Source organism: Phascolarctos cinereus, unplaced genomic scaffold, assembly GCF_003287225.1.
Source record: "Phascolarctos cinereus isolate Bilbo 61053 unplaced genomic scaffold, phaCin_HiC Scaffold_726;HRSCAF=1367, whole genome shotgun sequence".
Taxonomy (NCBI): Eukaryota; Metazoa; Chordata; class Mammalia; order Diprotodontia; family Phascolarctidae; genus Phascolarctos; species Phascolarctos cinereus.
The window spans coordinates 219,225,742-219,247,846 of record NW_027556098.1 but is presented as its reverse complement, the minus strand read 5'-3'; the positions used below and the strand labels follow the sequence as shown (position 1 = coordinate 219,247,846).

The window sequence follows — 22,105 nt, the reverse complement described above, 5'->3', positions numbered from 1 at the left end:
AATATTTTATTTAAAATTTTTCATCTATATTTATTAGGGAAATCGGTCTATAATTGTTTTTCTCTGTTTTGGCTCTTCAGGGTTTACGTATCAGCACTATATTTGTATCATAAAAAGAATTTGGTAGGACTTCTTCTTTACCTATTTTCCCAAAATGTTTACATAGTATTAGAATTACTTGTTCTTTAAATGTTTGATAGAATTCACTTGTAAATCCATCTGGCCCTGGAGATTTTTTCTTAGGGAGTTCATTGATGGCTTGTTTAATTTCTTTTACTGAAACAGGGTTTTTAAGTATTTTATTTCCTGCGCTGTTAATCTAGGCAATTTATATTTTTGTAAATATTCATCCATTTCACTAAGATTGTCAAATTTATTGGCGTACAGTTGGGCAAAATAGCTCCTAATTATTGTTTTGATTTCCTCTTCATTGGTGGTGAATTCACCTTCTTCATTTTTGATGCTGGTAATTTGGTTGTCTTCTTTCTTTTTTTAAATCAAACCAAAAGTTTATCTGGTTTATTATTTTTTTTTTTCATAAAACCAACTCTTAGTTTTATTTAGTAGTTTTCTTAATTTCAGTTTTATTAATCTCTCCTTTGGTATCCAGAATTTCTAATTTGGTATTTAATTGGGGATTTTTAATTTGTTCTTTTTCTAGCTTTTTTAGTTGTATGCCCAATTCATTGATTTCTTCTTTCTCTATTTTATTCATGTAAGCATTTGGAGATATAAAACTTCCCCTAAGAACTGCTTTTGCTGCATCCCATAAGTTTTGGTGTGTTGTCTCATTGTTGTCTGAAAGAGGCATTGTTTAAGGTTTTCTTTAAAACTCTAGGTCCAGTATCTCTTTCCAGAATGTTACATATTCCATTTTATCAAAGATAGGGTCATATTGATATCATGTATAGGTGATGTCCTAATATTCCCGTTGTGGAACTTTATCTAAGTAGAAGCTGTGCATGCTGTAGTGTTATTGGCAGTTTTGATTTCCCATATTTCTAAAGCTATAGTTCTTTGACAAAGCTGGCAGCATTTCTCAGCATTGTTCCCCAATAACTATTCTTTGCCCTACTCCCTCTCCCCAAATATATTTGGAGATATGATATCTTTTCCAACCCCTAGTTATAAGAAAATCTGGTTAGAGTATTACTTCTAGGAAGGATCATTTGCTTTGGTTATAATGCTTGAAGATGATCAGTTAGATATTCCTCCTGAACATCTCTTGAGTTGATTGATATAGAATGAGAGTCCAAAGCCCGTAAAATTTCTTGGTAAAGGATTTTCCTATTCTGAGATTACTTCCTTTTTTCTCCACCCTTTGATGATTGACTCATTTGGATCACTGCTTTGGCTCTCCTTCTCTTCTATACCTCCCACAAATAGAAAGAAAAAAATGATAAGAACTCAAGTTTAATTATAAAAATTGCCCATTTAGCAACTTTGACAGGAAGAATTTCACAGCTCTCATTGCTTCTTCCCTTTCAGGCCTCCTATTCCTTTTTTTCTCCTATCTCTCACCCCCTTTTTGGTGACTTCTTCCTCAGAAAACTTACAGCAAAAGACCTTTCTTCCAGGTTTTCTTCCCTGATCCTCATCCATTCTATCATACTTTAACCTTTAAATGCCATGTTACATGCTTTTCTGATCACGTAGTTACCTTTTCCTGCTCTCAGGGAGCCTGTGATTTTAACAATTTAGATAGGATATTCCTCATGTGTAAACTCCCTTTAACAATATATATTCACAACTCTTTTGCAGTTAATAATATTACTTGTGTTAGGACACATGTAGCAGTCCTGTTGGCTTCTCATAGATTCTACTAGTTGACGCTATTCAGTGAGCTTCTGATGGCAGCAGACTCTTCATCTACTTGGGAAGAAAATTATATGTTTCTAATACTCTCATTAAGAGTCTTTGCATAAATCCTCAGAGAACCTAGAGAACCAAATAATTCTTGGTTTTGAAGATGATGGCCAGGAGTGGGAGTTAGACTTGGAGTCAAGAAGACATGTTCAAATCCTGCCTCTGAGGCTTTCTCCTTGCTCTCCTCTCTTCTCCATGCAGATCTTGGGTGACTCAGCCCAAGAAAGTTGAAGTAAAGGGGAAGTAAACATTTTGTAAAGATATTACTTTTTCAGATGCTTTACAGAATAAGTAAAATAAACTCTTAAATATGAATTTACTAAATTATTTCCTTTTACTAATGTACTGGTTCGTGATTAAGAATCCCCCAAAAGATTCCTTTTATAGCTCCTCATAGATCTAGCTATAGCTGTGTACATTTGTAGATATTTCTTGATAATAAAAACATGCTGATTTAACACTTTAAGGTTTATAAAGTGCTTTCCTTAAAACAAACCCATGAGTATCGAAGGTATTATCATCCCTACTTTGCAGATGAGGAATTTCTTGGTTAAGCGATGTGCTTAGAGTTGACTATTTAGACTATTACATGTGTTGAACTCAGGTCTTTGTGGTTCTAAAACTGACAGTATCTTAAACATCATGTTAACTCTCATTATTGACCTTACTATCCCTGTTTCTTTAGGGATTCAATCAAAGAAAAGAGAAACCTATCTAATGCTTTGGCTCTAGTCAAGTTTTACTGGCAGCATATCTCCTGAGTAAATAGAAATGTACAAGTTGAGAAATTCAGTCTTACTGTTAGTGAGTCTTGCCTCCAAAGTCCATTTGTTTGAATCAAAATACTGTACAATGTGATATCTGCATAGTCTACTTTGAGATTTTCCAGTTACGAAACAAATCTCTTGTTTCATTAGGCTCAGAACCATTGAGAGTGTAAGTATCAGTCCATGGAGTAGCTAAGTCAAGAATGTTATCACTCTAGAAAGGACAGAACTTTCATGCCTACAGGGAGAGATTTTTTGGGAGATTTTTTTAGAAGTCACAGCTAGGAATGTGTGTGGGCTAGGGTTAAAGAACATTGTGTGGAACCTTCCCTTTCCTTTTGCTACTAACATTTGTACACATATGAGTTCTGGCTAAAATGAACCAACAGTGATCAATAGACCAAATTATTGTTAGGAGGCAGTTTCACAGAAGTGCAAAAAAAAAAATACCTGAGGAAATTACCAGAGAAGGGGAAGAGATTTACTGTGTTCTGCCACATGCTGACAGTAATTGTGTTTAACATGCTGATGTTAATTTTCCTGGGGTTACCAGCTGCTATCTGCCTTCATTTTGTTCTTATTGGGCCTACTATAAATTCACCTGGAAGTACAGTGCCTCATGCCCAGGCCTGTATTTGCTATACTTTGGGAGTGACTCTGGTAGTAGTTATAGAAAATACTCTACTGATACATGTTAACATATACTTGTGTCCTCACTATTTCTGAATACTTTGGCTCACAAATTATGTTATCAATTAAATTCTAGTTTTAGCATTATTTACAAAAAGGAAAAGTAAATAATTTATATTTTTGAAGTATTTTGCTTACACTAACGTCCTAATGTGATGCCTCATGGTGGCCTCAAAGGACCTTGGAGACCCTCTGTACTTAAAGGTTATACTTAGAGCATATGGGCTGAGGAATGTATTCTGTGTCTGTCACGTGAGGACTATCTAGCTAAATTTAGAGCGGTTCATCACTAGGAAGTTGGTTTCAGGGTGATGTATTTTTCAGCTATAGCAGCTAATTGAACCCTACATAAAGGGGCAGTGGAGGGATTATCAGTAATGACAAAATCACTCAGATCCTTGAAGTATTGAAGGTATAAGTATATATAGTCCCTAGGTGTCATCTTAGAGACACCACTTTTTCATAATTTTTATTTTAAAACCATTTCTAATCTGTATTTGGGGATGGGGGTGGGGTGGGAAATTGAGCGTATCATCTAAGTAATAATAACTGTGATTTGTTTCTGCCTACTTTTTTTTTTAAAGTCTTGGGGCAGTGCCGAAATAGCACAGAGCCAAAGAAACTCCCAACCACGGAAGAGGAGCAGATATACCCCTGGGATACATGTGCTGCAGTACATGATGTTAGGCTTTCCTCATTACAGCGTTTCTTTAAGGATGTAAGTACTCAATACAATTGAATTCTTGACTCTCAGGTTGGTGCATATTCCCCCCAATCCCATTAACATATGATTTTATGGTTCTTATTTGCAACCCAAAATGGCATGCTGATATGAAATCTAGAAGTTTATTTTTTAAAATGTAGACAGTATTACTATATTTTATGGAAGTTTCTATTAAAATTAAAATTTCAGATGTTAAAGTAATATAAAATTTTGACAAAAATAACCATTCATATTTTTCACGGCAATTAAAGGGGAAATACCTTTTAGATACATAGTTTGAGAAAAGGGAAATACATTTTAGATATATAGTTTGAATAGTCTAAGAACTCTTTAATTCTTTTTAGTTGTTTTTTTTAATAGATATGCAATAGAACTCCTTATAGTGATATTTAATATGGGTTTGTATAGACTCTATAAAGTGTATGTCTGTGAATGTGGTCTATCTCTGTTGCCTTGTACATAGCATATGTTTAGTAAATGCTTTTGTGTTTGTTGGCTAGGATGTGTGGCTTTCTTACTTGCCACAGCCTCCTACAGCATGGACAGTATCTTCTCTGTCCCTAAGCATGTCATGCTTGCTTGTTCCCATCTTCAAGCCTTTTCACATATTCTCTCTCTGAATGTCTTTGCCCCTTTCCTTTCTTCCAAATACTGCCCATTCCTAAGGTGTCCTACCTGACACCACTTCCTTCACAAAAACCTGCCCAATTTCACCAATATCTATCATCTGTCTTTCTCTTTTCTGAACTCCTTTGGCACATAATGCCTATGTCACTCACTCACTTTTGTCAGTTCATTTTTATCCTGCCTTGAATTGTTAATTGTTTCAATTGTGTATGTTTTGACATTCCAACTGTCATGTAAGATACTAGAGGACAGAGACTATGTCTCATGTTTCTTTTATACTTCCTTACAGAGCTGTGCACATAGTAAGTGCTTAATAAATATTTATTGAATCAATGAAGCGCAAAATGTTTTAAGCTTTGTGTAGCTCAGATACTTTTTAGTCAGAATGCAAAGAAGTGACTCTGGTTACTTAATCCTGAAATTATTATGTGAATTTGTTAAAGCTTTTTTCCTTAAAGCTCAATTACATGCATTTTTTTTTCCAGCCAAACACAAGGTTTAATAGAACATCAATTGGCTATGGGTGAGATTTAAAGAATCTGCCATATTGGCCAGATCTTAAGGAATCTAAGCATTTGTATCACTAATGCAAGTGGGCCAGATCTTAAGAACCTGAGCCCCTTAAGGAGGCCAGATGGACCTTACATACAGAAAGACTGTGGGAAGGATCTAGGAGTGGCCAAGTAGTCTGAGGTGAACTCTAGGGACATGGACCGCATGGCCAAGGGAGAATGGAACCTAGATAAGATTAAGTGACCCGGGGCCAGAGGGAGGTAAGACAGTGGAGGGCTAGGCTAGGTTAAGGTTAAGAGAGAATTGAGAGATTGGGTATAGGCTATAATGAAAGGCCAGTTGATAGGATAATAGCTTCAGATGAACCGCAGAGATTTAGCCAGGGCTTTTCCTTTTGGGGTCCAGATCCCAAAGACATGGTCTTTTCCTTTTAGGAGTTCAGATCCCATCCCCATCATTCCTCCCTCAAACAAATGAGACCCAAATTCTTTTGGGGTAAGGGGTGAAGGTCTTGGCTTCTGAAACTGCTTCCTGCTGGCAACGGGCGTAGAGCTGTCCCTGCCTTGATGGGGTCCCAAAGAGGAGGTTGATGAGAACCAAGGACAGGTTGTATCCAGGGAATGATGGGGGAACATTGACTAGTACCTGTTGTTTGCTACCGACTGTCATCTGGAAGACACAAATCTGACAGAAAAGACTGCAGGCCAAGATGTAGGGAGAAGTAAAAATATAAGAGCCCCATTAAAATCATTCACATTTGACTTGTAGGATTATCTGATCTTGTTACTTTTTCAAAAGTTTAAGTAACACTTTTTTGCACGTAGAAATTTTCCAGGGCAGCTAGGTGTGGCACAATGGATAGAGCACTGGCCCTGGACTCAGGAGGACATGAGTTCAAATCCGGCCTCAGACACATAACACTTACTAGCTGTGTGACCCTGAGCAAGTCACTTAACCCTATTGCCAGCAAAAAAAAAAAGAAAAGACAAGAAAAGAAACTTTCCACCCTTGGGTTCAATAGTTATACAAATGAATTTGCCAAGAGACTAACTTTCACTTCAATTATCACTGAAATTTTCCTCCCCAATCCAAACCAAAGATGTTTCAGACTTAATTTCAGTTGTTTGGGGGTATTGAATGACAACACATTCAGGTCAAAACAGCAAGATCTCATATACTTGCATTATGCTTATATCTTTTGCTTGTCTATTTGCTCTGACTATAGAAGTTTGCTATAAAAGATTTAGGGCCCAAATATTTCAGGATAAAACATCCTTAGCTCTGCTTGAATTCAGATAATTCAGTTTTCCAACCATGTGGTATCAAATCCACCTGATAGCCAGACTCAGGAACAACCAGGTGGGTAGCAGCCAGGAGGATCCCATTTTAGACTGAGGCTAATACTGTCCTCTCAGCTTTTCCTGGTGGTGACTTCCTACCAGTATTACATTCTCTGAGTAGCTAGTGGCATTTCTCTCAGATGGTGGGTTATTGATTTTTGATGGATTATTATGATCCATCAGACAACTCAAAACAAAATCATTTATGGTCCCATGAGCTTTTACCTCAAACTGCAAGTTTCATTAATCACAGTTAAGGAAAAACTTTTCCTGGATTTACATCTCAACTTTAAATTTGTCCTGGTGTAAAAAGCCAATTGTTAGAAATTATTTCCTAATACTTGCAAATTCTCAGCAAGCCATAACCCAAACAAGCTTTTTGGCAAGTTTACACATTAAAACAATAACCAACAGTAGCCAAATTTTTTTAGCTATAACCAAATTATGAAAAGTTGCCTGACATAACTGATGCAAAAAGTTTACCAGTTTGAAACTTGCAACCTATTATCAATCAGGTGACTTCAGTTTTGTTAAATGCGTTTCCAAATTACTTTAAACAGATAATCAATATCTCAGCAACATTTAAAACTACAACTTTAAAAGAGCAGGCTTACCCAACTTCAGAAGCCAGCTTCTTTCCCTTGACCCATCCCTCTTCTTTGTCTCCCCACAGCTGCTGGGGGTTGAGGTGGGGGTGAGAGGTTGTGTAGGTAGGTGAGCATGGGCCACACTAGCAGTGGCCTTGGGCCCTGGGGTAGCCTGTGCCTGGAAGCATCACCCAGGTTCAGCACATCGTGCATGCATTTTTCATGTAAAAAATTATAACCATTTAGCAAGGTCACATATTTTGTGAAGAAATAGGAGGTATTTCAGTTTGTACATTAGTTCAAGAATCCTTGCTTACTGATTCCAACTGCTGTTGAATTAGAATCTCCAATACAGTACTCAACTTTAGGTTTTTAAAGATAATAAACAAAGTTGGCATTTTATTCTTAACTACTTTTATGAAATAATATTAGTTCTGTTTTTAAAATGCAGTGCCAAAGAAAGCAGCTTGTTCATTATATTACTTAATGTTAAACTTTTAAAAATTATCTTAACATCAAAATCTGCTGGTAGTTTGAAGTAGTTCTGAAATGTAAAAGGAAGACAAGCCAACCTTCTGTAGTTTTTCTGATTTGCAAACGTTAGAAGGCTATTCACCTGCTGAGCATATTTGATTTATGATGATGTACGTCTTTAAATCTGCCAAGAAAGTCACTCTTTACTCAGCAGTATTTTTTCACCAGCTATCAGGCATATTTTTTCCCCTCCCTCCCTCCCTCTTTCTTTTCTCTCTCCTTCTCTCTCTTTTGTTCCCTCCCTTTACCTCCCTTCCTCCTTCCCTTCCATCCTTTGAAAGGAAAAATAAGTTTTGATATTTAGTTGAAAATTTAGATAAGGCCTTTTGAGGTTGAATTCATTTGTATGATGTAACTTATACTCTATTATCATAGAACACTTTGGATGTAATAGGTACTTAATAAATGTTTCTTTCATTAAATTGCAGGTTTTTTTCCATATAAAATTAATTTTTAAGGAGAATCTTGTTTTAAGCTCACCCCTCTCCATTTAGTGATTCTCAGATTTTTCATCCTATGATTTCATTGAGACATACTGGCATACCACATGCCCTTTAAAAAAGATTGTATGCAGTTTTTTTATTTTTCTTTTTTTATTATGAACTTAAACTTTTCAAACATTAATATTCTAGTATAAAAAAAGAGGATTATGTTTTATCTTACCTTTCATGCATTTTATATGTCTAACATGAAGGCATACACATGGTGTGTATGAAAATATAGGCATGTATACATGTGTGTGTATATATGGTATACACGTGCATATATGTATATACACATATACATACATACACACACATGTATATGAGAAATTTATCTTTTTGGCTCTATCATAAGGGACCAAGCATTTATTAAGTGCTTGCTATGTGCCGGGTATTGTATTAAATACTTTATAAATTATCTCATTTGATCCTCACAATAACCCATGAGGTAGGTGTTAGTATAATCCCCATTTTGCTGTTGAGGAAACTGAGGGCAGAGAGTGGTTCAGTAATTTTCCCAGGGTCACATAGCTAGTAAATCTCTGAGGCTGTATTTGAACTCCAATCCTCCTTATTCCAGGCCTAGACCCGGCTGCTAATATCACTATTGAATAGACATTTGGAACTCCTTGGTACTGTTTATTTTCTGAAAAGGACAGGAAAATTTTTCTTAAAATTTTATAGAGGGAATCAGATAAATTAAAAGAGGTCTCCTGTTCATCATTGTCACACCAAACATCCTGTTTTACTTCCCTTTAAAATTACTATCCTGCCGGCAGTTGCTACTGTTTCCAGCCTGAACTTTCAGAAAAATAAGTGACATCTTTTTTGGGGGGGAGGGGAGGAGAGGCAATGGGGTTAAGTGACTTGCCCAGGGTCACGCAATTAGTAAGTGTCAAGTGTCTGAGACCGGATTTGAACTCAGGTCCTCCTGACTTCAGGGCTGGTGCTCTATCCACTGCACCACCTAGCTATCACATGAGTGACATCTTAAAAAAATTATTTTAGGGCTCTAATTTACCTTGTCAAAACTCTTTTGGAGGAGAAAGTTCTAGCACATTATTGGCTAACCAACAACAGCACATTAGTTTTGGGTTTTTTTAAAAGCTGTGTAGTAAGAAACAAGATTTGTTCTGTTCTTCCTAAACCTGTGTTTAATGTTTTAAACTGGATTCTAATATACTTTAAGTATATCCATAATCAAGGGCACTATGCTTTTAGAATACTAATAGAGCTGTTGATTTATATCAAAATGGGGGGGGGGACGGACATAGTTATACCTCTTTTACTTAGCCAGGAGTGAAGTTTTTTCTACATAAGTGAATTTTCCACATAATTGAAGACATTCCTTTATAGCAATTAAAAAAAGTTGTAACCAATTTTGGTTAAAATTTTTTGAAAATACATTGAACAATTTGCATCCTTGTTAAGCAAAATATTATAATACAAATTGACCTTGATGACTCAAGAATTATCTGAACATTATTGTATTAGGCTTCGATACAGTGATGTTCGTAGGGTCTGTTGAGGAATGTAGAGCTATTTATCCTCACACTAAATAACTCTAAGCAGTCCTTTGTCTGCATTTCTGTCTCTCTCCTTTATGTTGAACTGTCACTTGTTGCTGTTGTCATAATATCCTTGAAAGCTCTATGCACATTTCTAATTTATTGCTTTTAATATGTTAGTTGGGAAATCATATGAGTAAATAGTTAGAATTGTTTCCAAAGTAAGATTTAGTAGACTTTTTGTGAGGGCTTGAAAGGGTCTCATATGAATAAAGGGCAGAACTTCTATGCAGGAACATTGACATACATTTTGAGTGTACAGTGACCTTTTTTTTTTTGGCTTATTTCCTGATTCTTGGCAATTTCTTTTGAAAATCAAGGTTGCCTGCTGTATGACTTTTGAGTAAATGAGGGCATTATTGTATATGCCTGATAAAAAATTAAATCCATACAATTTTATTTTTATACCTAACTGCAGTATACTTATGGTTTAGATGTTAAGTTTAATGGAAGTGTGATTGTTTAGTCAGACATGCATATTCTTTTTTTTTTAATAATCAGAATAATCTAATTTAATAACCTAATTTAAAAATAAGAACCTTGGGAGTTAACATTTCACTTTAAAGAGAGATTACCTTGAGATAAGTTTTATGCTGCTTTATATCATAAAAATATAAATTCTGAAGCAGTAAAGAAGTATGTAATAATTTTGTTTTATATGAGTATATGTAAATTGCTTTAAATATGTGAATTTTTACAACTTGCTATATTTTGCTTAATTTCTAAGAGTTCGTGTCTCCAGGCTGTATCAATTGGCTGGGAAGGAGGTGTTTATGTACAAACTTGTGGACACACATTGCACATAGATTGCCATAAATCGTATATGGAATCATTACGGGTAAGTTCCTTAGAACAATACAAAAAAGTTTTATGGTATTGGTTTCCATTTAAGGCCCAGGATGTTTCAAGATATTTCCTCTAGGCTTAATAACCATGATGATGCTGTGGCAGCTCTCAGACAATTGGTGGGTTCAAATATACTGGTTGTATTTTTGCCTTTTCAGAGCCTTGCAAAGAGGAGATGCTTAACAAACATTTATTGAACAGAATGGGATTGATTCTATTCAACGTCCTGTTTTTTAGGCTTGGTCCTTGATCCTTTGAGGGAACATCACACCTAAGTTACTCATAAAAATTATAATAACTTTTAATTGAGAAAGGTCTGTTAAAGGGCATCATTATTCATAAGGCTGAGTCAGAAAATGGGTCTTTCTTCGAGGCCTACCTCAGATGCTGCGCAGCTTATTCCTTAAGCTGGCAAATGCCCTTCTGCTGCCTCTTTAGATTTTCCCAGAGCACTTTGTATTTCTCCTCTGCTTCTATTACATTTTCCCTTGTATCATGCCTAATTTTGTTTGTATGTCTGTTTGAAAAGAGTATTGCTTTTGGATTCAGGAGAGACCTGGGTTTGAGTACTAGCTCTACTGTTTACTAAGTTGTATAATGTAATCAAGTCAATCTCTTTAAGCTCCAGTTTCCTTATCTGTAAGATGGGAATAATAAGACCTTTAATACTTATTTTATAGGGTTGTTATGAGGATCAAGTGAAGTATGTATGAAAACCTTAAGTAAATATCAGCTATTATGGTCAGTGGCAAAATATCATATCCTTCCTATTAGATTATGAGCTCCTTGTGGCCAAAGGACTTTGCAATTTTTTTAGTTTTGTGTCTAGGGCCTAGTATAGTTATAGTATAGCCCTTGCATAGTAAATATGTAGAATTAAATTCTTATACTATAGATAAATAATCTATATAAAACTAAACAAAGATAATAGTATTAATGGTGCTCTTCATTTAGGTATACAGTTGTGATTGGAAAGCTACACCTATGACCTCTGCACACAAAAAATCTGGTTTTGGTTTGCATTGTGTAATTTTTTACAGTGTCTAGCACTGCTTTTGACCGTGCTTTGCTGATTGGGATTGTAAAAATATCAGAATCCAAGAGATTCAGTTGCTTTGTTAATTGTGGCTGGTAATGACTGCTAACAGGTTTCAGGGACTTGTACTTTTGCGTTCCTTTTATGGAACTTTGGATGTTGGTTGCACATAGTGAGTGAACTAAATTGTGTGAATCTTTGGGTTACCAAGCCCAAGACTCATAGCTTACTCAAAGCTGTTAATATTGATTATTAATATTAATAATAATTCCATTTATTTGCTAATAATAGCATAGTGAATGAGATCAGTAGTATAAACAAAGATTAGGTCTGTGCTTACATGATGCTTTGTTCAAGGTCCAGTTTATCCTGTCCTTTTTCTTTTGTCTAGAGGAGTCTTTTGACTAGTTAGGCAAATGTTTGAGGTATGCAAGACCATGTATACACAATGCATGAAGGATCAAAAGATATAAATTTGTATTGTTCAGAAATTGATCGAAGATAAAACTGCACAAACTGGTACTAGTCTTTGGAAATAGGCCTTAAAAGGTTAGCATAACAATTCTATGAAAATGATAATTAAGTTAAAATAGGAATTAATAGCCCAAAAAGGGATGTAGGAATTGAAATGGTAAAGAGGAGAAATATAATAGTTCAGTTTAGATAATGTTGATAAAGACATCTTATTCTATATCTGTTTTTAGCTTTTTTCATACTTATAAAGCTACTGCTATAGGAATAGAAAGGCACATTCCGCCTCCCATCTCTGTCTCAGGGTACTCTGGCTGATTCAGGTAGGCTGAAAAGCAGAGCAAATGTGTCTAGTCTCTGCTGGAACTAGCTCTTTGCTAGCTGCAAATATTTCAGAATGTAGCATTTTCCTCAGAGGTCTGCTGCAGTTGATGTGACCACTTCGAGTCCTCTGAAGTTTGCTTGCAGGGTAGCAGCGGATCAGCCTTTTGTAATTCATTTTCTCTCTCTCTCTCTCTCTCTCTCTCTCTCTCTCTCTCTCTCTCTCTCTCTCTCTCCTCTCCCTCTCCCCCCCTTCCCCCTCCATACTAAAATGCTTATTTTCAGGTGACCTGTATGAATAAATTATTTTACTGTATACATTATGTATCTGGAGTGATGGTAAAATCTGGATAATAACAATATAGTAGTCAAGGGATCAGGGTTCACTAAATGACATATATGGTCATATTGGTTGATTGAAAGAACTGTCTTCAGATTGTAGGTATGAGGGTATACTGGGTTCAAATGCCAACATTCTAAGTTCAGATTCTGTCTCTTGACTAGCTGTGTGACCATGGGAACGTCACTTAACCTCTCTAAGCCTCGATTTCCTTAACTGCAAAATACAGTTAATATCTATAGTAACCAGTTCATAGGGTGGCATCAGGTATGTAACAAATCTCAGGAAATGCCAGTTTGATAAAGAAGAGACAGAGATTTGGAGACATATATGTTGGCAAGGAATCTATCTGTAGACATCCAGGTAAAGTGGAATCTGTGTAGCCATGAGGGATTCAGTTTCAGCTTAGAAATTGTATTCCTTGGCTTTATGAGGACTACTACCATTGTAGGATCTCTGTGTTCTCTTAACTGGATCCTCTTACTTATCTGCTATAGCTCCTCATGACTTTGTAGTGAATGCTAGAGCAGGAAGTTACATTAAATGACCTGAAGAAATGTTTTACCTTAGCCTTTATCTTGATATTTTTTTATCTCTGGAAACTTCTCATTATAGAAAACAATGTATCTAATGTGCCAGGCACTGTGCTAAGCATGGGGATACAAATAAAAGGCTCTGTCCTCAAGGAGCTTACAGTCAGGTAAGTAGAGGCAACACATAAAAAGGAAGCTGAAAAGGGAGAGGGGGTAGGTACCTGGCCTAGGGGCAAGATGAAGACATCTAAAGAAATCCAAAGGTAGTGTAGCTGGTGGGAAATGGGGAGAAGACTATGCTGAGCTCTTTTCTTATTTGGAGGTGCTGGAGTCCAAAGCTCTGCCTTCCAGTCCGAGGGTCCAGCAAGAGAAGCAGAAGCTACTGATTAGGTGTGAGTACCAGACAGATTGAGGGCATAAGGTACTGATTCAGTATTGTGAAATAATGAGATTTCCCAATGACGAGTTTCCTGGGGAAAGAAGGCATGACAAAGAGGTCCAAAGAAGTCCAAAACCAGTATTGCTAGTGGGAAATGTCTTACCCTTCGGGAAGACACAACAACTATACGAACAGGAAACTAAATCTCTGGGCTTCTTTGAATATACTCATATCACTATGTGCCTCCTGGAGAGGCCTGATAGGTGATGTTCCACCTTTGCAACCATGGTGCAGTGGTGGGCCGCTGGGGTCTGTTGAAGACTTTACACTGCCCTGTGACTCTTTCTGGATGCAACTATGACATCTGTTAGCATAAGCAGTCTTGTGAAACATATACTTTGGCCAAGAATCTTGTGGAATGACCATTAGGCTTGTTGCAATGCTTTTTAACTCTCATCTATCCTTGGGTGGCAGTAATTAATCAAAAACATTTATTAAGCACCTTTTATGCATTAGAATATAATAGATGCTAGGAATACAAATGAATGATTTTGTCAAGGATCTGCCCCTGTGTTAGGTATATCGTGACATTTTGGTGATAGGCAAGGTGGCTTACTTCTTTTTCTTTTCTGGACCTCTCACCACTGCTGAGACTACTTGTCTATTCCTGAAGGTTTTTTATCTCCTTGGTCTTCTCTCTCATATTGCCTCTGAAGTACAGAATTTACCTTATTTTCCTGGACAGTATACTCATAGGACTCCTGGACATGTTCATTTCCTATACTATTACTAAGTAAAGATTTCCTTGTGCATAGCATATCACTCTCAGTCTGATGGATAAAAGAACACATGAATCAAACCCTGGATGGTGTCTTCTGTGCTTTACTTTCTGTTATCATGACTGTAATACCTACAGCCTATTCTGGAAATGTTATCATAATGATAAGAATGGTTCATTTGTCTACCCAGAGCATACTGTTTATGTCTTCTACCCTTAGTTATGGATTTTTTTCTTTATTCACCATGTACATTATAGTCCCCATGGTAAATGAATACTTGAGAAATATAGAGGTGGAACAGGTTGACTTCCAGTGCCATATAAGTAACCAAAGTCATGAACAAATAGGTCCACTGCTCTTGCACCCTTATGGAACCCTTCATTGCAGGTGAAACAGGTCTAGCTATCTTCCTGTAATTGAGGCACTCAAAGACCTTTCTGGAAAATGATGACTAAGATGATAGGCCTCTTATTACTTGGGTGGTGATTTCTCTGACCTCCTGGCTAGTATTACCCTCCACATCATGTATGTTCCTCCCCCTTTCTCTCTCAGAGGAGAGTACACTGTATTTGATAACATTCTAATTAGAGTGCTTGAGACTGAACTCAGAATACTGTTTTAAACTGTTTCATTGGTGAAGGTCATACTTGTGTGACTGCTATGATTTGAGAAATTTTTTGAAAGGTGACATTTTTGTTCGTGAAAGTACTTGAGACTGGCTATTACTGTTTTTTTAAGATTACCAAATTTGTATTTCCTTTATTTTTGGAGTTAATTCCCTCTGAAAAAAAGAATTCCCTTCAAAAATGTATTATCATAGCTTTGTCTTTCTATAAATATGTATATATATTTGTTAGCACAATTTTAATATTTATTCTGTCTTTTTAGAATGACCAGGTTCTTCAGGGTTTCTCAGTGGAGAAAGGAGAATTCACATGCCCACTCTGTCGTCAGTTTGCTAACAGTGTTCTTCCCTGTTATCCTGGAAACAATGTGGAAAATAGCCTTTGGCAGTGTCATAGTAACAAGACCATGGAAGAGCTCATAAAAGAGGTTGAAGAGCTTCAAGAACAGCTGGGAATTTTCCCAGTAAGCATCAGTGTAAGGCAGAAAGATCGTTGTTAATTTGCTTCTGCATTTCAGCCTTCCTTTCTATTCAGTCTCTCTGTGACTCATTTATATTTTTTATGAATTTAATGGAAATTGCCTTAAAGGTTCTGACTTCTGTTATTTTATTGAGCAAAAACAAAAATAAGAATAGTAGAACATGTTATTACCAAAGGCTGTAATTATCTTCTGTCTGAATTGTTATAGTTTTAATATTGTATTTTCCATATTGTGAAAACCCATATGTTTTTATGTACTTAGGCGCTTTTCATAGAATTGTATTATAGACATCTCATATGTTATTTCTTTGTGATGAAAAGCACAATTTAGTTTACAAATATACCTATTAATAACATGTTTTATACAGAACTATATATGTATATTTGTTAATATGCAGATATTTATAAAAGTATATAAATGAAAAAGATTATGTATTAATATTAAGCATCCCAACAGCCTGGATCTTCCACGTAACACCAACTGCTATAGTATAGGTGTTTCATCTTGCATACTGTTGTTTTCTCTTAAGATTTCTATCTGTGGTGTTTATTTACCAGTGTAAATAACAGAAGTTTTTCCTTAAAATACAGTTTTCCCTTTAAAATAATTTTGGGGTCTAGACCCATAAGCCTCCAACATGTAGTTATGCCTGATCTCATTAAATAAATATGTTCATGGAAAGTTAAATGTTTTGAATTTTTATAAATTGAGTAATCACTAGGGGAGCGCTAGGTATTTGAAGGAATTGTGTAACATCTTCCACTGTCATTTGAAAATAATTTCTTTTGTAAGGTGAAATTATCTTGCAGTGTATTCAAATTTGCATGTATTAGATTTTCTCAAAGTGAGGCATCCTTTATTACTTTAAAAGTCAGTCAGCCAATAAATTTTTATTAAATGCCTACTATGTACCAGGCATTGTACTAAGCACTAGTGATTAAAAATTAAAAAAGAGGCAAAAGACAGTCCATGCCCTCAAGGAGCTTACAGTTTAATGGGGGAGACAACAGTCTCTATATAGGAAATAATTAAAAGAGGGAAGGAACTAGAATTAAGAGGGGTTGGGAAAGTCTTCCTGAAGAAAGTGGTATTTTAATTGAGACTTGAAGGAAGCCCATAGATGAAGATGAAGAGAGGGAGTATTCCAGACATAGAGGACAGTCAGAGAAAATGTCTAGAGTCAAAAGATAGAATGTCTTGTTCATAGTACAACAGGGCTGCCAATGTCACTGGACTGAAGAATATGTGACAAGGAGTAAGGATAAGAAAACTGGAAAGGGGGTAGGAGGATTGGTTATGAAGGGCCAAACAGAGCCACTTGATCCTAGAGGCAGTAGGGGGCTATTGGAGTTTATTGAGTGGGGGGTGCGAGGAGGGAGACATGACTGGACTTGCACTTTAGGAAAATCACTTTGGTGGCTTGAATGGAGGATGGATTGGGGTTGGGAGTGGCTTGAGATGGGCAGATCTACCAGCAGGCTACTGCAATACCCAGGCATGAGTTGAAGAGGGCCTATACTAGGGTTATGGCAGTATCAGAGGAGAGAAGGGGGTGTATTTGAGAGATGTTGCAAAGGTGAAATCAACAGATTGGATACGGAATTTGAGAAATATTGAAGAGTCAAGGATGACACGTAGGTTATGAGCCTAAGGAAATGGGAGGATGGTGTTGCCGTAGAGAGAAGTAGGGAGAAGTTGGGAGGGTTTAGGGGGAAAGATAATGAGTTCAGTTTTGAACACATTGAGTTTAAGATGTCTGTTGGAGATTTAGTTTGAGATGTCTGAAAGGTAGTTGGAGATGTGAAGCTGAAGGTCGGCAAAGAGGTTAGAGCAGGATAGGTAGATCTGAATATCAGTATAGAGATAGTAATTAAATTCATGGAAGCTAATGAGATCCAATGAAGTAGTATAGAGGGAAAAGAGAAGAGGACCCAGGGCAGAACCTTGTGGACATCTATGGTTAGAGGGCATAATCTGGAGGAGGATCCAGTAATGGAGACTGAGAAAGAGTAGTCTGTAGGTAGGAGAACCAGGGGAGAGTAGTATCCTAAAAGCCTAGAGACATGAGAATATCAAGAAGAATGTCATCAGTAGTATCAAAGGCTGCAGAGAGGTCAAAATGAATGAAGACTGAGAAAAGGCCATTGGATTTTGGCAGTTGAGATCATTGTTTACTTTGGAGGAGGAGAACAGTTTGGTGGAATGATGAGATAGGATGCTGGATTATAGGGGATTAAGAAGAGAGTGAGAGAGTAAAAGTGGAGGTATCTATTGTAGATAACCTTTCCGAGGAGTTTGGCTATAAAGGATAGAAGAGATATAGGACAATAGTTAGCAGGGATAAAATGGGAGAGAACAGGGTATGTTTGTGGGCAGTGGGGAAGGAGCCAGTAGACAGGGAGAGATTGAAGATAAGTGAGAGAGTGGGGATGGCAAAGGGGCAGTCTGTTGGAGAAGATGGGATAGAATGGGTTGCTTTTGTAGATGGAGGGTTGGGCCTTAGTAAGGAGTAAGACCACCTCTTTGTGTGATAGGGATAAGGGAAGAGGTAGTGGCAGAAGGCATCTGAGTTATATGAGGGGAGAGAAGAGGGAGCTCACAGGGAATGATTACCTCAGTTTTTTCTCCAAAATATGAGGCAAGATTCCTTAAAAGAAAAACATTAAATGGTAAACTAGACCCTTCATTTGCATAGAGATTAAATTTTGTCTGTTAAAGTATCCCCCAAAGTATACCATAAGGTATGGAAACTACAGAATTGAAATAAGAGGGGGAAAAACCTTTTATGATTTTTTTTCTTTGTGCCATTAAAGTATTTTAAAGTCTGCTAAGCACAATGCCTGCCACATAGTAAGCACTTAAGAATGCTCTGTGTATTTATTTATGTAGTTATTTGATAGTTGTATTACAGTTATAAATTTTTACATTTTAATTTTTTGATGTCTTTTAATAATGAAAAATGTATTTGTATCATACTTGTTGTTGACAAATGTAAAATATAGTGAACTTTTTGTTGTTGTTGTTATTGTTAGTCAGAAACCAACTTAAGTAAAGAAATGGAATCTGTAATGAAGGATATCAAAAGTACTACTCAAAAGAAATACACAGACTATAGCAAGACTCCTGGCTCACCAGACAATGATTTTCTCTTTATGTATTCTGTAGCTAGGTAAGTACAATATTTAATTTTTTAAGAGTTTTCTCAGTTGTCACTCACTGGTGTTGAATGGACCTTTATTTTATCTAGTCACAGAGGTTGTCTTAACAGGAGGGATATCTTTTATACTATTTTGGCCTTGGTTTAAATCATTGTTCTTGTTGTAAACTTCCCACTATGCCTATGGATATCAAATCTTATTTCATTTAGGTGGTTTTTAAGAAAAAAATAAAATCTGGGAATATTTTTTGTAGTTAATATTGAATTAAGCATTATAGAATGGGAGGCAGGTGGGGATTGTTGGTGAGTGTTCCAAATTGTATAATTCAAAGTAAGTTCGTTTTGGTTAAAAGGTTTCTGTTACACATTAGCAATCACTATTTTCAGTTTGTCAGGCCTATATGCAAAAAGAGACAGGTTTGTTCCCCAAAACATTGTATTTACCTGTGTAATGAAGGAAGTAGAGAGAAGAAAGCTGGGCTTGTTCTGTTTTGGCCCTCATTTAACTATAGAAGCCCAGAGAAGAGAAATTTTTAAGTATTTAGTTTTTATTTTTTAAAATAGCATCTACAGAAAAGGTGGTGGTAACAGTTGAAAAGAGCTTAATTGGACCAGAGAGTCAAATGAGAGAAGAGAAAGCCACCTGTATTCCACAAGCTGTAGCTGGCAGGATGCAGATGAGATTTTGTTGCCCTTCATCTCCCAAATTAGATGAAAATAACCTAATGTGGTAGTAGACATGAAGTATTGAGGAATGTATCTACTTAGAAGTTTTGAAGAAGTTTGTCCCAAGGGAAATAATGGCAAACAGAAGATAAATTGACATTCAGCTAGAGATTTTTTGCTAGCCTTTTCTGTAGCAGTTAATTATTGTCAGTTTCTCTAGTTTTATGACTCAATTCTTTAAAAAAATTAAAAAAAATTTTAATTTGTAACATTCATTGAAAAGGTTTTTGAATTCCAAGTTTTCTCCCTCTCTCATCCTTTCCCCACCCATTAAAAGGTGAGCAATATGAGATCAATCATACATAATGAAATCATGTAAAACATATTAGCCATGTTGAAAAAACAAACAAAGAAAAAAAGCAAGAAAAATAAAGGAAGCGAAAAAAGCATGCTCAGAATTCATCAGTTCTTGGAGTCTGAATGCAGATTGAAACATACTTTTATTTATTTTTCTGATTTTTTCATTTTGTTCTATTTTTTTCTTTCACAGTGTGACTAATATGGAAATATGTTTTGCATGACTGCACATGTATAACCTATATCAAATTGCTTGTCTTCTCAATGAAGGAGGAAGAAGAGGGAGGAGAAGAATTTGGAATTCAAAATTAAAAAAAAAATGTTAAAAAAATTTTTTTTACATGTGATTAGGGAAAAATAAAATATTACATAATTAAAAAAAGAAAAATAGGAAAAAAAGTCAGTAAAAGTTGGGGAAAAAAGTTCATTAGGGGAGAGAGTATTTTTTCATCATGGGTCCTTTGGAATTTTTATGATCCTTTTCTTTAGTTTGTTTAAGGTTCCTGCTGACATGACAGGTCTTTTGTTTCTTTTACCTATTGCTCTGAAGGGAAATTTTTGATTACAGCAAAGTATGTTATAGTTGGCCTTTAATAAAAATTCACTTCAGAGTTACATATTTATAATAAAAGGCTTTTAATTTGTTAAGAAGATAGTGATATATTTCTTTAAATTTCTCTCCATAAACCCTTTCTTCTGAAAGGACTTTAAGTTGTGACTTCATATGCAGCCACCCTGCTCACTTCAGAAAGAGTAGTACCAGTGCCAGCTAGTGGCCAAATTGTAACTCCTCAGGAAGGAGTGACAAACGTAAACACAAACTGGTAACTGAATCAAATAATATAATACTAGTATTTGATGATTTTTTAAAGTACTTTACATAAATTATCCCACTTGGCCTTCACAGCTGTTTGAGGTTGGTAGTACTGAAGAGGTTAGGGGTTCTGGGATACCAAGAATGCCAAAGCAGAGTTGCCTGGAATGAATTCACACATTCAAGCCTTCTTTCAGTCAGGTGGCAAAAAGTTTATTGTTAACACCAGTAATAGCAGACAAAATTCCTTTGGGGAACTTGCAACTTAATGGGTGTGAATCTAAAGCTTATATAGAAAAGGGGCAGGGAAAGAATGCCAAGTATGCTAATTAGGTGGTGATGGGTAGGGGGGTGGGTGAGATTAGGAAGTGGTCAGCATATCCACGTTCTGGACTGCTGGAATATATGGGAAAACTCAGGGAGTCAACAGAGATAACTTTGTTGAGGGGACAAGATAGCCTGGGAAGGAGTCCTTGGGGCAGGAACCCCTGAGATAGAGATAGCTTTTGTCAGAGCAATTACAGTATCAACTCTGTCTTTGCCTGTAACAAGGAGAGAATTTTCTTATGGAGGGCGGTGGGGGGATTCTGCATTGCTTAGATATGGTCTTAGGCCTTTTTGGGGTCCAGGTCCCGCCACCCCCTCAAACAAATGGGACCCAGAATCTTTTGGGGTAAGGGGAGAAAGTCTTGGCTTCTGAAACTGCTTCCTGCTGGCAAGGGGAGTAGAGCTACCCTGCCTCTCTGAGTCCCAGGGAGGAGGTGGACTAGAACTGAGCATAGGCTACATCCAGGGGATGGTGAGTGGATGTGGACTGGTATCCACTGCTTACTACCAACTATAGATGAATGGCTTATAGTCTGGAAGACAAATCTTACAAGCAAGTTCAATATGCGAGGCCCAGATAGGAGAATTAAAAGAAATATCAGAATGGGGGAGAACAAAGGAAGAAACTAAGAGCCCCATTAGAATCATTTACATTTGACACACAGGATTATCTGATCTTGTTACTTTCTCAAAAGTTTCCACTCTGATTCCAGTTCCTTTAGAAGGATTAGATGCTATAGGAACATGAAAGTATAAGTAACAGCATTCTTGTAGGTAGAAGTTTTCTACCCTTGAGTACAATAGTTATAGAAATGAATTTGCTTATAAAGGCTAACTTTACTCCAATTATAATAAAAGACTTGGGAGGATACTTAAGTAATTAATTCCAAAACAGTGCCTATCAATAAGTTGTTCATAACAAAATGTAATTGTACTACAGGACACACAGTACAAACAGGTATTGTTTCCACATTAGTAATAAACTTCAGTGAAGTTGACTTTTCCGTTAATGTAACACAAAATATTCTATAGGTTACCCCTCTCTAAGAAAAGGGGTTCTTTTCTCCAAACCAAACTGAAGATGTTTCTGATTTAGTTTCAGTAATAAATAGAATAACAGCTAGGTCCTTCAGTCAATTAATCCTGTTTTACAGATGATGAAACTGAGGCTCAGAGAGATTAAATGACTTGCCCAAGGATAAGCACAGAGCGTGATATTAAAAATGATAAGGATGGGTCACAGAACCAAAATAAATTTTAAAATGGGAAATATT

The 22,105-nt window shown here is 36.3% G+C and overlaps 1 protein-coding gene across 1 annotated transcript in view; it reads left to right on the top strand.

Annotated features, from left to right (window-relative positions):
* The window catches only part of UBR3 (ubiquitin protein ligase E3 component n-recognin 3), a 303,032-nt gene that overhangs the window by 197,742 nt on the left and 83,185 nt on the right, over positions 1-22,105 (top strand). The window contains 4 exon segments of the mRNA XM_078146977.1: positions 3,908-4,041; positions 10,426-10,536; positions 15,292-15,504; positions 18,543-18,679. Coding sequence (XP_078003103.1) covers positions 3,908-4,041; positions 10,426-10,536; positions 15,292-15,504; positions 18,543-18,679 — 595 coding nt within the window.